This window comes from Acomys minous (assembly GCF_964271855.1).
Source record: "Acomys minous genome assembly, chromosome: 5".
Taxonomy (NCBI): domain Eukaryota; kingdom Metazoa; phylum Chordata; class Mammalia; order Rodentia; family Muridae; genus Acomys; species Acomys minous.
In genome coordinates, this window is record NC_140494.1 from 109,117,809 (window position 1) to 109,134,519 (window position 16,711).

The 16,711-nt window shown below is 48.1% G+C and overlaps 1 protein-coding gene across 4 annotated transcripts in view; it reads left to right on the forward strand.

The window, feature by feature from the left end:
* The first annotated feature begins 224 nt into the window (after window positions 1-224).
* Window positions 225-16,711, forward strand: part of DRD2 (dopamine receptor D2) — a 64,463-nt gene continuing 47,976 nt past the window's right edge. Inside the window, exon 1 of one of the 4 annotated variants that reach the window (XM_084781363.1) lies at window positions 225-392. In XM_084781363.1, coding sequence (XP_084637489.1) covers window positions 324-392 — 69 coding nt within the window. In that variant the 5' untranslated portion in view covers window positions 225-323. Of the gene's footprint in view, window positions 393-926; window positions 1,177-16,711 lie in introns of those variants that run through there. The other 3 variants (XM_084781362.1, XM_084781360.1, XM_084781361.1) reach the window with 3 other exon arrangements.

Sequence of the window (16,711 nt, forward strand, 5' to 3'; positions counted from 1 at the left end):
GTGGCCAGGGCGGCCCCGCCCCCTCCTCCTGAGCTCTCCGCGCTCTGACTCCGCCGAGCTGTCCAGCTTCAGTGCCTGAGCTGGTCGCCTCTCCCGCGCAGCGCCGCGTGCCCGCCTCCGCGCCTGGTCCCCGCGCTGTGCTCCCAACCTCCCGCCCAGCCTCGCCCTGCCCCGCCGCGGCCCGTCCACTGCTCCCCGCGGGCCCGAGCCGGCCGAGCGGCTGCCCGCCGGGGATCTGAACGGCGCGGCGGGGCCGGGAGCCGAGGGACCCGCGGAGGGGACCGGCGGCCCCGGACGGCTGCCGGAGGGGTGGCCGTGCGTGGATGCGGCGGGAGCCGGAAGCCTCGAGCAGCCGGCGCTGTCTCTGCCCCCGGGCGCCCTATGGCTTGAAGGTAAGAACTGGCGGAATGGGGCGGCAAGAGGTTCGTAGCTTCTACAAGGGGCATAGGGAGAGGAGCGGGAGCGTCCAGAGCTGACCGGCCGGCAACAGAAGTTTGTCCGGCACTCGAGTGCTGCCTGTCCCAGAGCACCCTTTTCCACTGAGTCTCCGTCGGGCAGATTGCGCCCTGGGCGTCGGGAACCCGGAGGATGTCATCTCTTTTTCTTCCGACTTAGAGTCCTTTGCGCTCTCCGGGTGGGAGTCCTTATCCTGGGTACCAGGGGGTGGTAGTTGAGTGAGAGTGAGTGGCTGACATCTGAGCGTTTCGGTAAGGCACTGTCCTTCTGATATCCAAGACTAGGACCTCAGGCGCGCACCAGAGCTTCCCACCACCCAAAAGGAAGAAGGGTAGTTTTTGACATCTCTGTTATTGGTGCAAACTGAGACTTTTGAAAGGACAAAAAGCCAAGGGTGATGAAGAGAGATGCTGCTTCCTAGAGCAGTCTCCTACCTATAGGCTTTCCGCTGTCCTTGGTGCTGAATTCCCGTTCTCTGCCAGCTTCTCTGTCATCCTGTCTGGAGGAAAGCCTGGGTTTTCGGACCCATTTCCTGTGGTAGTGCAGGTGACATTGGAAACAGAGGACAGTGGCAGAGGGTGACTTTTCAGCTCTGGAATGGATCAAGAGCCCACTAAGTCCATATGCGGAGACGAGAAGCTTCTCTAAGCGTCAAGCAGAGCGCTCCCCCCATCCCCTTTTGCAGCGGGCAGCCTGTGAGGTTCCTCTTGAGGAGCAGAGGTAAGAGAGCCCGTTGCCATCTACACAACAGGCTTCACCATGGACACAAGGCATAGCACTGCAGCTCCCTGGGGATAAGCCCTTGTTCTCAGCCACAGGGAAGCGGCTTCAGCGAGTCATAATTTCCTCACTGGGTAACGGGGCTACTTTCTGTTCTGGGGCTCCTTAGGTTAGATGAGGTGCAAGCCAGTTTGTGGACTCTTTCTCTCTGGGTCTTTCTCTACACTCAAAAATGTACGGGTTCTGACCAGGCTACAAACCTTTTAAGGCAATCCTTGCTTCTCTTCTTGGGAACTAGATGTTCAGCACTGCCCTTCAACCCTGCTTCGGATGCAAATACTGTGTTTATGCCTGATTCATCCTGCCGCATTAGGGCCACTTGAGAAAGCATCCTTTTCATCTTTTCCATGTGCTGTTGTTTGGTGAGGGTGGGCAGAGAGCGGCCAAAGTGAATGCAACTGATTTAAAAAGAATCGGGGAGCTGATTTGCTGGGTCGCAGACCCCTGCCTTGGACTTTGCTGTTTCGTGTTTACAAATGCGCTGCATATCTGTATTCTTGGGGCTTTGGTAACATCTCTGAAGCCAAATGTGGAACAGGGAAGGAATCTGGGAGGGTTAGACTCAAAAGTAAAGGGGGATCTTCCAGCTGTGGTCTTCTTGCTTGTTTGTGGAGCTGGGGATCCACCCCGGGGTCTTGTATACACTAAGCACCTGCTCTACTATTGAGCTACATTCCTCAGCTTTGCTCTCCTAAAGAATGTTCCGAGTTCCATCAACCTTCCTTTCCTGGAACGTGAAGATTCTCATCCTCTGTAGAGGTCTTAGGCAGTATTTCCCAAAGGGGTTGCAAAGGAGTCTCTATGTCTGAATCATCTGGGACTCTGGTTTAAAATGTATACTTTTGCTTCTTTTTCAAATAAAATGCTGAATTAGAATCTAAAGTCAAGGCCCATGATATCATGCTTTACTGGGGGATTCATGTCTGTCTATCTATCTATCTATCTATCTATCTATCTATCTATCTATCTATCCATGCATACATTCATGCTTTGGGAAACTACCTCTCAGACTTCTAAGGGAGTCTGTGTAAATTTTTAGTGGATACAAATTAAAGTCTCTCATTTATCACTGTCTCCTAAAGTTATTCATGTTAAATTCTTAAAATATGGATCTCGGGGTGGAAGAACCATCCACCTGATTCAGTTCCTTTACTGGGACCTAAGGTTCCTCCCTCTAAGACTCGCCAATATGGATGCAGATAGCCTTGTGTAAATACTGTCTTTCTCTCACGGACAGCCTAATGTGTGCCTCCTTGCCACCCCCTCTTGTGAGTGATGGTCTTTTCTGCTAGCACAACTGCTCTTGAAATGCCAAGACAAGATTAGTTCAGCCTAGAGGCACGTCATGCTTCCCAGCGCTGGTAGGCACCCGTGCCCTCTTGGCAGTGATGCTTCAACTCTACTGTGTTGATTCTTTGTTCCATAAACTGGAAGGTTTGTGGGGATGAATCAGCTACCAGTCTTCCACTTTCCAGGCTGGATTATTTCTGTTTATAAATATACAAATGTAATCTTGGGAAAATTTTAGAAGAACCTCGAGGTGAGGGAGACTCGGCTTCTCCTCAGATACCAGGGGAAACAGAGAGGAGCTCAGAGTCATGTAAGCAAGATTGCTTTAAATATTCCTGGCACCAATATGCTGAGGCCAAATGGGTCTCATGTCGCTGTTCTCTGAGAAGCAAGGACAAGGGGGATGACATGGACATTCATGGAGAAAGCCATCTCTATCTCCCTCACTAGTGAAAGCTGCACTATGATATTATGAAGTACGGCTGTGAAGGTCATACAGTGACTATGTGTGTGTATATGTGTGTGCACACTCACATGCATGTGTGCTGCAAACGTGCATACACACATGAGCACATGAGGCAATGTATGATGTATGAGGCATCTTTGAGACACTGCCCACCCCTTCTTCCAGAGACTCATATTTTCTCATCTGCTGCTTTCTTTCTTGTAGTTAATCTCTGCAAAACTTGAGCAAGGAAGGTGATTTTGCACATTCACAAGTTATGGAGAATCCAAGCTGTGATTTTTATGAAGCCATATTTGCAGATACCAGGATCATGTGTCAACCGCTCACTTCCACCTAAGCTTCTAGGTCTTGGAGAAAACTTAGAGTACGGACCAGTCATCCATATTTCTCTCATATACTGTTAATAGGACTTTAGAACCTTAGATTCTTTATACTCCTTGAAGGGCATCCTGGATGACCTTGTTTCCAAGCAGGGCAACTACCCCACAAATACCGAGTTATCTCCTGTTACTTTCTCCCAAAAGAGTGGTGTCATGTTTCCAGTTCCTGGACTCTCTGGTTTGACTTATTGACCAAAGCATCTCAATCCTACCAAGTGCTCTGTGTGGCATGGACACTTCTGAAATGCCTGAAAACTACAGACACTAGAAAGACCACAGCTTGGCTCAGCTTCTCACCAGGAACCCTCCTCTGTGCCTGTGTTTCTACTTACTTAAAGGCATCTTCTGGTCCTGTCTTGTCTTTGGGCCTATGCACTAGCCCCCACAATTTCCATAATAATATATGGCGAGACTGGGATGTGGAAGCTGTTTACTCACCAAGTCTGGGTGGTAGACTGATGTTATTGCCGTACTTTTTATTACCTCTAAGAGTGTTGGAATCTAGTGCTATTATTCCCTGCCTCTCATTTTTCCCCAACAGTGTAATTGAAGACTTTTTCTTATTTAAAAATATAATAGAATCATATGATCTAAATGCATAGGCCTGGAAAATAGCTTGAGTTTAGTGTCAGGATGTGATTATGGAGGAGAAATAAAACCAAGATTCAGGCACTCAGTTTGCAGATAAGTCCAGAGAAAGGAGAAGAACTTGCCATTTGGACAGCAGGCTCATTTTTGTCCCTTTTACCTCAATCTGACAAATGGGTTAAATCGACACCTTTGGCAGACAAGCTGCCCCTGGGAGAGAGTGCTTTATTGTTTCCCTAGGAGACACAGAGATGTTCTTCAGAGAAGCCAAGGCTTCTGTTGGCTCCAGTGTGCAGGGAGGAACTAGAGGTGAGTCACTGGGGCCTGGGGACTCCCCTGACTTCCCTGGATAGAAGAGGCTAAATTGAACCGAGAGGTTGACTGGAGACTATGGGGCTGTGTGTGTGTGTGTGTGTGTGTGTGTGTGTGTGTGTGTGTGTGTGTGTGTGTCTGTAAAGGTAGGAACAGAGAAGAACAGCTTGCAGGGGCTCCTAGAATAGGCTGACGTTAAGAGTACCCTGAACACGGGCATCAGCTTCATGCAATATGGGCAATTTTGTCATAATCTTAGGTCAGTTGCAAGGACTTCCACTTTTCCCAGGAGGTGAAGAGGGAAGTCTGCTGTCTGCCCAGGTAAGAAGAGAAGGGGGACCCCTGACTTCCCCAGAGCCCTGGGATGACGTCAGCTTGCTCCCATGGAGAGGCTCTAGCCTCCAGTGTCTCAAGGCATTGACTATCAGCATGGAACTGCAGCTGTGGCCCCAGGGACTCTCCGCTGTAGATGTCTGGGAGACAAAAATGAGTCCTGGGGCCCCATCTATTCACCGCTGAGCTCCTTCAGAATGTGCCTGCCCTGCTTGTTCCCACCTCCGCCTTGTTGTTATTGTTTGGGTCTAAGTGGCCCAGCAGGGGAAAGGCATTAGAAATGAAATTATTTCTGCTGCACACTGTATAATTGCCTCAGTTCCTTCCTGTTACCCCAGGCAGCAACATCACAAGCAGTTCCCTGGGATCCCTTGGTCTGAGAAAGCCTGGCTCACGAACTTCTTTGGTATGGCTGCTTATGACAAGTGGGCCTTCTCACCAGCCTCTCCCTTCCCCCACTTCCATTGCTGGCCTCACCATTACAGCAGCCAACACTTAGCGCTCACTTGCTGTGTGCGGGGCATTGTGCTCATCACTTGACATGTGTTTTCCATTTCAACTCACCATCGTGTGGAGTCTAGAAACGGGGCCTTTCATTGTCCCCATTTGGCAGAGGAACACACCATGGCCTTAGGAAAGTAGGTGGCTCATACAAGGTCACACAGCTAAGGTGCGGGTGGAGAGTCAAGGCCAGGCGGTGACATGATGGTTAAATAACAGGCCTTGCCGACTTACGTAAGTGGCATAAATAATGAGAAAGGAAGAAGACTGGGCATGGGGGTAAGTCTTTTACTTCTTTCGTGTGTGGCGGGTTGGAAGAGGGAAAGAGAAATGTGTCTTTGCTCTTGTGTCTTGTGTTCTTGACCACGTGTGCAAAAACTGAAAGGAGCTATGGGTGCCCTGTTTTACCGCTCTCTGTCTGATTCCCTCAGAACAGAGCCTCTCACTGAAACTGGAGCTTGTCCTTTTCAGCTAGACTGGCTGCTTCCTCCTCCCTCACTCCTGTTCTGGGGTTATACATGTGCATTTATGATATGACTGAATTCTTTGTGGGCACTGGAGGTCCACGAACTCAGCTCCCTAGGCTTGCACAGCAAGGGCTCTTTTTAAGTTTATTTATTTTTATTTCGTGTGCATTGGTATCTTGCCTGCATGTGTCTGTGTCAGGGTCTGTGTCGGATCTCCTGGAACTGGAGTTACAGACAGTTGTGAACTGTCATATGGGTGCTGGGAATTGAACCTGGGTCCTCTGGAAGAGCAGCCAGTGCTCTTAACTGCTGAGCCACCTCTCCAGCCCCTGGATAAATCTTCTTTAATATATTAAGTGCTGGTAAATATTGCAGATGATACCAGGAAAGGAGAAGATTCGTGCACTTACTCTGTGACATTCTTTTCTTTCTTTCTTTCTTTCTTTCTTTTCTTCTTCTTCTTCTTCCTCTTCCCCCTCCTCCTCCCCCTCCTCCTCCCCCTCCTCCTCCCCCTCCTCTTCCCCCTCCTCTTCCCCCTCCTCTTCCCCCTCCTCCTCCCCCTCCTCTTCCCCCTCCTCCTCCCCCTCCTCCTCCCCCTCCTCTTCCCCCTCCTCCTCCCCCTCCTCTTCCCCCTCCTCCTCCCCCTCCTCTTCCCCCTCCTCCTCCCCCTCCTCCTCCCCCTCCTCTTCCCCCTCCTCCTCCCCCTCCTCTTCCCCCTCCTCCTCCCCCTCCTCCTCCCCCTCCTCTTCCCCCTCCTCTTCCCCCTCCTCCTCCCCCTCCTCCTCCTCCTCCTCCTCCTCCTCCTTCTTCTTCTTCTTCTTCTTCTTCTTCTTCTTCTTCTTCAAGACATGGCTTCTCTGTATAGCTCTGGCTGTCCTGGAACTTGCTTTGTAGACCAGGCTGGCCTCAAACTCAGAGGTCTGCCTGCCTCTTCCTCCTGAGTGCTGGGATTATGGGTGCATGCCACCACCACTGCCTGGCACTCTGTGGCATTCTTAAATTTGAGGACTAGCTGAGAAGTATTGCTCCACCCTGGGTCTGAGCTCCCTCAGCTGCAGTGCACTAGGAATGTACCACAGTGAGTCATGAGGTCTTAGGTGCAAGAGGCAGAGAAAGAATGGAGGTCTAAGCTATCATACAAGTCTTCCAACTTGGAGGGAGGAACAAGGGACAAGGTGTAGATAGGGCATCTCTCAAGCTGGACTTAAGCTTGGTGACTGGCCTTCTTTCCCACACCTGAGTGACTCAATCTGTCTAAGGAATGAAACGCAAACTTCTGCCAACATTCAGGCTGTTGTTGCTTTCTTAGACACCTGGCTTGATCCATAAGAAGTCTTCAAGCCTTGGCTTCTTGACTGAACAGACAGGAGAGAGGGTAGGCCATCCTGAGATCCCACCATAGAGGGGCAATTCCTAAGAGCTGCCTCTGAGAACTGACCAATTCATGTGTTTCTGGTGGGCATAGACAGGAGAGGCATGCAAGTTTCTTCAAGTGCAAAAGAAGGGAGCTAATATGCTTCCTGATACATTTGAACTCCCCCAGGATTCAACAGCATCAGACGTTCCATTATACTGATCAAAAAAATTGTACTTCCCTTGAAAGAAGCTAGAAAGTTTCTTACCTGTTGTTGAACCTCAGCATGTGCTTTGTGGATAATGTGTACCAACATTTTGTTCCTTACTTAACCCCTTAAAACAACCTGGGACAGCAGGTACACCTGCAGACTCTGACCTCACAAGCTTGGAGTCTGGTTCTAACCCTGACACTTTCTTGCTAAGTGCTCAGAGGCAATCTGAGAAGTCTGTATCACCTTGGACTTCTGTGTGAGTGGCTGTCAGTGCTAACACTGTCTGCTGATAATAGCTAAAGGTCCCAGACATGAGGCATTGAAGAGACCTCTGTTTAGTAATTTCTGGGTGTTCGCTGTAGGGGCTGTTACAGCCGATTACTTTCCCCCTAATTCTGAATCTGATTTTACACCTCTGAAAAGATGTTCCTAAACTTCCCCAGAATTCAAGCTTATGCCTCTCTCTCATGGTCTACATTTATCTTTACCAAAATTATTTGGCGGGCACCTGTCAGGAATGCTTACTTATCCCAAGGGAGAGAGGTCTTTTGAAGTGCTTTGTCACCCCCCTTTGAATTAGGCACTGCTGAGCTTCCAGATCACTCTACACAAGCCAGGAGGAGGTGTCAGTCTTCCTGGTGATGGCCTTTCCATGGCCCCATTCCCCGCAATAGCATCCCGTGTCCTTCACCCGCTGCCTTTTGTCTGATCCTTCCTAATTGGCAGAGACGTGTGATGTGCACTCTGAGAAAGGACATTTAAAAAAAATTAGGATAAGAGATAAGGGCTGAGGAGCTGCTCAGTGGGTGAGGACTTGCTGTGCAAACAGGAGGATCTGAGTTTGAACTCTTGCTGTCATCTAAAAAGCTGGGCATGGTCAGGTGCTTCTAATATCCCATGAGCCTAGGGGAGGGCAGAGACAGGAGGATGGCTCAAGGATGGCTCGGGTGTGCTGGATGCCAGCCTGCATCCAGGGAATAAGGCAGAGCACAATAGAGTAACACACACACACACACACACACATACACACACACATACACACACACATACACATACACACACATACACACACACATACACACACATACACACACACACCTACACACACACACACACACACACACACACACACACACACACACCCCAAAACAAAATAAAACAACAGCTCTGCCCCGCCCCCACATAAACCAAACAAACCCATATACTTTGTACTTTCCAGGGATGCTAAATGCCACTCTTGTATTGCCATGAAGCACAGTTCTGCCTTAAAAAAAAAACACGAATGGACTTCAGCAGTTTCTGGTGCTGACACTTTCCAATCTAAGAAGCAACTTATCTGCCGGGCCTTTTCACTTGTCTATGAATCTTTCCCTAGGAAGGACTCTCGTTAGTGATGTGGGCTGACTGCATTTGCTTACTTTTTAGTAATGGGAAGAGATTTTGGAAGCTTTGGCGCAGATTATATCCCCAGGTCAGCATGGTCAACTGTTCCTGTTTCAGATACCAAGCACATTCATCTCTTTCATTCATTTACAACATGCCCATCATGAGAAGTATTGACAGGCAGCAACTAGCATCCATGGCCCAAGCAAATGATGCAGGGATCTCTGCTGTGGATCCATGCTCTGATACACAGATTTTCTTTAGTGATGTGTACAGCCGAAGGCCTGATGTGACTTGACAGGAGATAACACATCTGTGACCGGTGTTCTCTAGAGAGCTGGAGGAAACTGGTGATAGCCGTGAACCAACATGGCTCTCCAATGATCCCGGTAGCTTTCTTAGTTACTATCCATGGTAGCTGACCTCCAGGGTGGCCCTCAGACTCCTCCCCATCTCCTGGCATTCATGTTCATGTGTGATCTGTCCCTACATTGAGCAGGGCACACCCGGGAGCTAATAGAACAAGGCCTAAAGGGCAGAATGTGGTTTCTAAAGACAAATCCAGAAAGGATTGCAGCTTCAACCTGGTTCTGTCTTGGATTGCTTTTCGGGGGGAGAGCTAGAAAATGCCTGGAGTCCTCTGGAAAGGCCTATATGGCAAGGAACTGATGTTTCAGCCATCTGATAAACTGTCTTTTAAAAAATATATTTTATTTTATTCATATTACATCTCAATTGTTATCCCATCCCTTGTATCCTCCCATTCCTCCCTCCTTCCTATTTTCCCCTTACTCCCTTCCCCTATGACTGTGACTGTTGGGGGCCTCCTCCCCCTGTATACACTCATAGGGTATCATGTTTCTTCTTGGTAGCCTGCTATCCTTCCTCTGCGTGCCATCAGGCCTCCCCATTCAGGGGATGTGGTCTGACTTTCACACGAACTCTGGTGCCCCATATTTGACCGGTAAACTGTCTTAGCTGCAGGGCTTCCTTCTTTAGATGAGCCGTCATGTGACAAGAGCTCACCTTGCCATCGGAACCTTTTGAACGACTCTGAACCAGACCCTCCCACCTGAGCTGTCTACATTCCCGACCCACAGAACCTACAAGGCAACATAGTTATTGTTCTAAGTTGCTAAGTTCTGGGACAATTGATTACGCAACAATATATAACAGATACTCAGTCAGAAATTGTTCTCCACGATTATGCCAGTTTGTCATCTGAAGTGGCGTGGACTCTGTTCAGTGCCTGATGTACACACATTGGCCTGACACTGTCGCTTGAAAGCCTCCCCCATCACCCAGCCACTTGTGTTACCCTAAAGACTGCAGGTTTGTATTTTGCACACCATGCTCACGTATCCCCTTCATTATCATCTTTTCAGACCTGCTTCTGGTTCCCATGTTCTGTCTTCCTGCATCCCTCTCCTCTGGTACCCTCTGCTACGGTAGCCGTGCAACATAAACTTCGTTTCTTATTCTCTCATTGAACTGTATTATTGAGCATGTACTGTGTGCCAGGTATTCATTTTTGGTTGCAGACACATCCGTGAACGCAACAAAGATTTGTCTTCTACTGGAAGAAGACAAATGACAAACAATAATATAAAGAGCAAATGACTGAGTATGTCAGACGGTAAACACACACACCAGGGGACAGAGCGAACAGATTAGGATTACAGCAATCTGGGAGGCAGAGGTGTGGGACCAGAGATAACTCTGTTGCATTAAATAACATGTGCGGGATGGATGGACCCTGTGGAGAGGAAGACGCTTGAGGGAAAGAGCTAAAGGGTGTGGAAGTGAGCTGTTCACACGTCGAGGGAAAGGCTGACATTCCAGACAGCGAAAGCATCCAGTCCGCACTCGCTCTCACGCATTTAAAATAATTGTCTTACTCCCTGGGAAACAATAGTGATGATGCTCTGCAGTTTGGAATCCTCTTTTACTTTTCAGAAGCCATCAAGCAATACTAATCTCTTTCCCCTGTGAGGCACCTTCATATACACCGCCGCAGCAGCTCCTTGCGGTAACTCACCAATGTCGTCCTTATGACCTGTTGTGCAGAGTGGCTCAGAGTCACAGAGCTGGGACACTAGTCAGTGCCTTATGACATCTCATACACTTGTGTTTTCAGTGCTGGGTGTGAACCCAGACCCACAGGATGCTCAGCAAGAGCTCTACCACCTAGCTACAACCCCAGCCCTCATAGTCCTGTCTTGTATTGACATCTTGCTTTTCCAAAATTGTGTGTGTGTATGTGTGTGTGTGTGTGTGTGTGTGTGTGTGTGTGTGTGTGGTGTACATGCATGTGGGTACATATGTTTGTGTCAGTGCTCTCACTCCTGTGTGCACATGTGGAAGTCAGACATCAACATCTCCTGCCTTCCTCTTTCTCTGCACCTTTTTTTTTTTTAAAGAAAAGGTATCTCATTGAACTTGGAGCTCACTCCTTTCAGCTACGTTGACCCACCAGCAAGCCCTGGGCGGGGGTTCCACCTGTCTCACCCACTTATTCCAATACTGAGGCTACAGGTATGCACTGTCTTATCTGGGCTTCCTCTCTCTCTCTCTCTCTCTCTCTCTCTCTCTCTCTCTCTCTCTCTCTCTCTCTGTGTGTGTGTTTGAAATCTGAACTCAGGTTCTCATGCCTGCATAGCAAGCACTTTGCCCACTGAGCTGTCTCCCATATCCTTCCTTATATTGCCATCATAATGCTAACATTTTGATTGTGCATTTCTTATTTCTCCCACTAGACTATGAGGGTTTTGAAGTGGAGAATCTGTCTCCTACTTCCATGGAAACTGCTGTAATCCAAAGTGATGCTAAGCACTCGGTAGTTACTTAAATTGTGGAACGGATGAGTGATGGGTCAGTGAGTGACGTGTTGTGCTTCCTGACAGCCTCACACACTCCCTACTCAGTGGAAGTTCCACAAGAGGGTGGCAGTGTGTGAAGTGTACACCATGTTTGTGGGTCAACAAGATGCTTCACACTTTCTTCTTCTTCATCCTCAACTAATGCTAGCCAGCTGCCATGGCTATGTTGTGGTTTGGCTAGACATTTCCTATAGTTGCCGTACGTAGCCTATGGGAAGGGGGGATACTAAGTTGTTAGTTCTTGCATCAGCCAGATATGTGTGCCAAGATGAGAAGCAAGAAAACATGGACTGATGTATTGGTGCAGGTCAGCCTGGGGGACCAGGACACTCAGGGTGGAGCTGTTCTTGGGACTGTTGGCAGTGTTCTTGGGGGCATCCTGTGTTTTGAGGCTGGGGCTTGCAGTCTGGCCAATCAGATCTGTTCTCAGTTTGCAAGAGTATCATTTAATCTGAGACTCCAAAAGTCCTAAGGTCTTGTACCTATGTTTCTCAAAAGTTTTTTTTTTAATGGTGTATTGGGCCCAGTAAGCTGCTTATGTTTCAAGCCCAAGGACCCCAGTTGGGATTCCCCAACACGAATGCAAAAAGCCAGGTGTGGCGGGCTGTGTCTATCTACAGTCCCAGAGCTGGACCAACAGACACACAGAGACAGAGATCCCTGGAGCTAGCTGTCCAGCCAGTCAAGCTGAGTCAGCAAGCCTCAGGTTCAGCCAGAGACCAACTCAAAAAATGGAGAATTGATAGAAAAAGACACCTGCTGTCAACCACTGACTTCTGCACATGCATACATAAATGCACGCACACGCATGTACATGCAGAGAGACATACATAAAGTAAGATAGATAGGGCATTTAGGTATTTATCTCACAAAGCAATTCAGATTACGAACTTGGAAAGCTAGAGTGATAAAGACTCAACTCAGAACTTTCTCATTTTTTGTCACTAATGAGTTGTGTGATCTTGCTCAAGTTCTATTGCTTTTTTTTAAAAAAGCAGAAATTTTTTTGTCTTCTCACAAAATGAAGGTGGCGCTTACTTGATAGGGTTCTGTGCTTTGCCAATGGATCATGCATATCAAGTGTTTGACTTGGCACATGTCCTACATCAATCTCTCAAACAGCTTTTACTGTGGCCCATAAGAGATGACTACATGGTTAAGAGCACTTGCTTCTCTCACAGAGAAAACCAGATTTGGTTCCTAGTACTCGTATCAGGCAGTTCACTACCACATGCAGCTCCATCTCCAGGGATCAGACATCATCTTCTGGCCTCTCTACGTACCTGTTCTGCACTCACATGGTGCAGACACTCACACAGACACAGATACATGCACATAAAGCAATCCTTTAAAACCATTTACTTGTACTATTTTTCTAATTATCAGGATTGAGCGGGTTGCCCATAGCATCCTTCCCAATGTGTGCTCTGCAATGTACCTTCTCTTCCAGAGAAAAGAAAGACATCATTGTAGATAAGGCAACTAGACAAGTAGACTTGACTCCTTTCTGGAGGAATCCAGGGTCACTCAGCAAGGGAACAGCAGGTCTGGATTATACTCACTTCTGCCCAGACCTTTTTTCTACTCTCTGGGTAGCTGGCCTCAGGATAGAGCATGGATTATTTTATAAATGCAGTGGATAAAGAGTAGATTTTGCATTGGAGACAGTACAAAGTGTGGCCAGAGGCATCAGCTGTGACCACATCGTGAACCTCCAGGCTTTATGAAGGAGATGGGTTTTTACCCTAAGGAAGCAAAAAATCATTCTTGAAGTGGTAGAGTTTTGGGCAGGAGGATATCTCCATTGCTTTGAATTGCAATAAAAAAAATAGAGGCTCCTCTGTGGGAGAAGTAATTACAGGGAGGTAGGGCGTACTGACAGAGGCACAGTAAGGTGTTTACAATTGTCTGGGACAGTGATACAGGTGACCTAGACAAAGTGGACACTGGGGTTGGAAAGGCACATGAACCTGGTGACTGATGGGCTGTAGAGGATGGGCTGAAGAGGAAGGCCGAGGGTGATTACAGGGCAGCGAGGCAATGTGTGCTAAGGATGTTGATTAAAAGGATCTTGATTCTGGGCCTGGAATCTGGATCAATAAAAAGGCTGTGGCTACAGGGGAAACAGAATCGGCAAGTTGATGGTGCTGGTGGGGACAGGCAACTGGATCAAGCTGGACTTGTTGAGTGCTGGTGTTGGGATGTAGAGGCAGTTGTGGTCACAGTGTAGGGAACACAGAATGGATGAGTCAGGGTTCAAGATGCAGTCGTGGGAAACACTGGCCGAACTGGAAGGTCTGAAGGTCACAGAGATGAAACATCAATGTGTTTTGAGATAATTTCACCCACATCAGTGGAAGGACTTGAACCTGAGTGAAAACCAGTAAGCTAGGTGCAGGGGAAGCAGGGGAACTGACCAGGAATCCATGGACAACCGTGACAAAGAGTTGCAGATGCCATAGTGGGTGGCAGGATCTCTGACTAAGGTCTTTACAAGAAAGTAGAGGAGTGGTGATGAGACGCAAGGATTGAAGAAGGTGCAAAGGAAGTGATGCTCTCAGATGAAGCTGGGAGAGGTCGGCCTGCTTTGAGAGATGGTCCATACCTCTGCCCTGGGTCATGTCTTAGCATTTATTCCTGCTTCTTCACTAGCTTGTGGACTCACTAGATCTCATTCCTCTCCAAACTATGGAATAAGACAGAGGAGAGAACATGGTGAGTTCGTAGAAAGACAGGGATGAGAGATAAAAGGAATGGAGACTGGAAGAAAGGGAAAGCGAATAGATCAGTGGTGTCCATTGCTTCTCTGCACCCAGCATATCAGGACCAGTCACTTACCATGATCTTGGTCTACCTGGATGCTTGCGCCATTGACCCTGAAGGCTGACTCCTACTCAGTCTTTACAACTGAGCATAAGCAGCAATTCTTTTTAGAGAGCCTTCTCTGGGTTTCCTTTCTACATTGCCTGGCCTGGAGTCTCTTCCTTCATGTTCCACAGCATACAGTATAGGATGGCATTGTGATTGTCTACTGGCTGGCCTGATTACATCACTTAATGGTTAAATCCCTTGACGGTGGTAATGGGATCCTAATCACTCAACATGAGGCAATAAGCCCACTGCAAGTGCCCACACTGGGATAGTGGTCACTCCACACAGCAACACACATGTTCAATCGTAATATAGCAGTGGCCTTACAGGACAAACTTGAGCCCGTGGTAGCTTCTGAAATATCCTTCACACCACTGAGGCAGGTTAGGAATCTCTCCAGCAAATGGTTCAGTATGAAAAGATCTCCGAACGTCAAGAGTGTAGAGCTTTGGGGGGATATAAGCCACTCTTCATGTGTGGATGAAAACATTCTTCTCAGAGGAGAAAGCAATGTGGCTGGAGTTGTGTGACTGCTTTGCAGATGACCAGACCCTCGCCCTGGGCGTGTCATCCACCTAAGTCATTTTAGCAAACCAGCCCCGTCCTGGGCCTTGTAGCCAAAGATGAGGTACTTCACACTCCTCTAAGAACAATCTCTTTCTCTTCCTGTTTTCTAGATTTGGCAACCACTTAGCTGCGTCATCTATCTCCTGATAAATCTAGAGAAGTGAAGTTCTAGGCAGAGCCAGGCTAGTACTCACACATGTGGGGGGTTTATGGCATCAAGTGTCAGGACTGTAGAGCCGCCAGTGTTCCCATTATCTCACATGGTGGACAGGTTGGTGTTAAGCATATCAAGTGACAAGAACAACTCATTAGCAGGAATGGACTGTAACTTGGTTGCTGGAGTACTTGCCTAGTGTGCATGAGGACCTGAGTTTGATGCTTGTCTTAGTTTGGGTGTCCATTGCTGTGACAAAACACAATGACCAAAAAGCAAGTTAGAGAGGAAAGGGTTTATTTGGCTTACACTTCTAGACCATAGTCCATCACTGGAGGAAGTCAGGACAGCAACTCAAGCAGGGCTGGAACCTGGAGGCAGGAGCTGATGCAGAAGCTATGGAGGGATGCTGCTTACTGGCTTGCTTTCCGTGGCTTCCTCAGCTTTCTTATAGAACCCAAGCCTCGACTGAGGCTCCTTTCTCTCTGATTCCTAGCTTGTGGCAAGTTGACACACAAAACCAGATGGTACAATCTGAATCACCAAGAGTGATGGTGCATGTCTGTAATCTCATCTCATTGGATGTAGAGGCAGGAGGATCAGGGGCTCAAGGTCATCTTCAACTACATATTAATCTCAAGGACAACCTGAGTTATATGAGATCTTGTCTCAAAATGCAAACAAACAGAAAAGGCCATAACTAATTAGAGGCTGTGTTGCTGTCATTCAAAATAATAGATCAAGTATGGTGACAACTCTTATGTCATTAGTCAGATCTTATGGACTGGGCAGTGAGGGAGGGACAGCAGACAGGCCAGTTCCTATGCTCTGCACCTAGAACAGTCAGACGTCAGCAGGGCGTCAGTAGATGTTGGATGCATGAGCAAATGAAATTGCTCAAAGACAGTGGGCTCTGGGAGGCATGGGTAATTTGGTGCTCAACTAGTATATATGAAGGCCTGGGTTCTATCCCCAACACCACTAAAGGTTAAAGAGCACACAGGGGAGGATGGTTACACCTGATTGGAGAACTAAAGGCCGAAGGCATTGAGGAAATCTCCAAGGGGAGAGGGGATCCGGGAAGACCTCTGCCAAGCTCAGTCACGTACTCAAGCGTTGTAAGTCTAGGGGAACTTGAGGGCTCTATTAGTTTCATACAGCTAGGAGGTTTAAAATAAGAGACAGTTCTCTCCCAATTCAGAGGGGGGTGGGGACAGCTATAAATCCAGCGTCAAGACATTGATGTAGCTGTGCATCCTCTGAAGTCTCCTGGAAGGAGCTTCCTGAGAGCCTTCCAGCTTCTTGTGGTTCCTAATGTTTCTTGGCTTGTGGGAACATCACTCCAGTGCCTGCCTCCATCTTCACACTGTCTTCCCTGTGTCTTTGCTTTGCTTCTTCCTGTGGGGATACTAGACATTGATTTAGGACCCACTGTGAGTCAACAAGATTCCATCTTTACTAACTATATCTACCAAGGCCCTTTCTGCAAATGAGGTCACATTCTTCTGAGCTTCTGGGTGGCCATAGATTTTGGGGTGATATTTTCAACCTAGTACAGAGAGTTTCCTACCATCCTCATTCCTTGTCCCTGTAGGCCATCTTTTGCATCCTCCAGGGCAGGACCACATTCTTCCTAGTCCCCTGTTTGGGAACAGCTTTCCATGTACCTAACCGAAGTCTCACCTCCCAAGTTGGAAGGCAAATAAGGACAAGAAG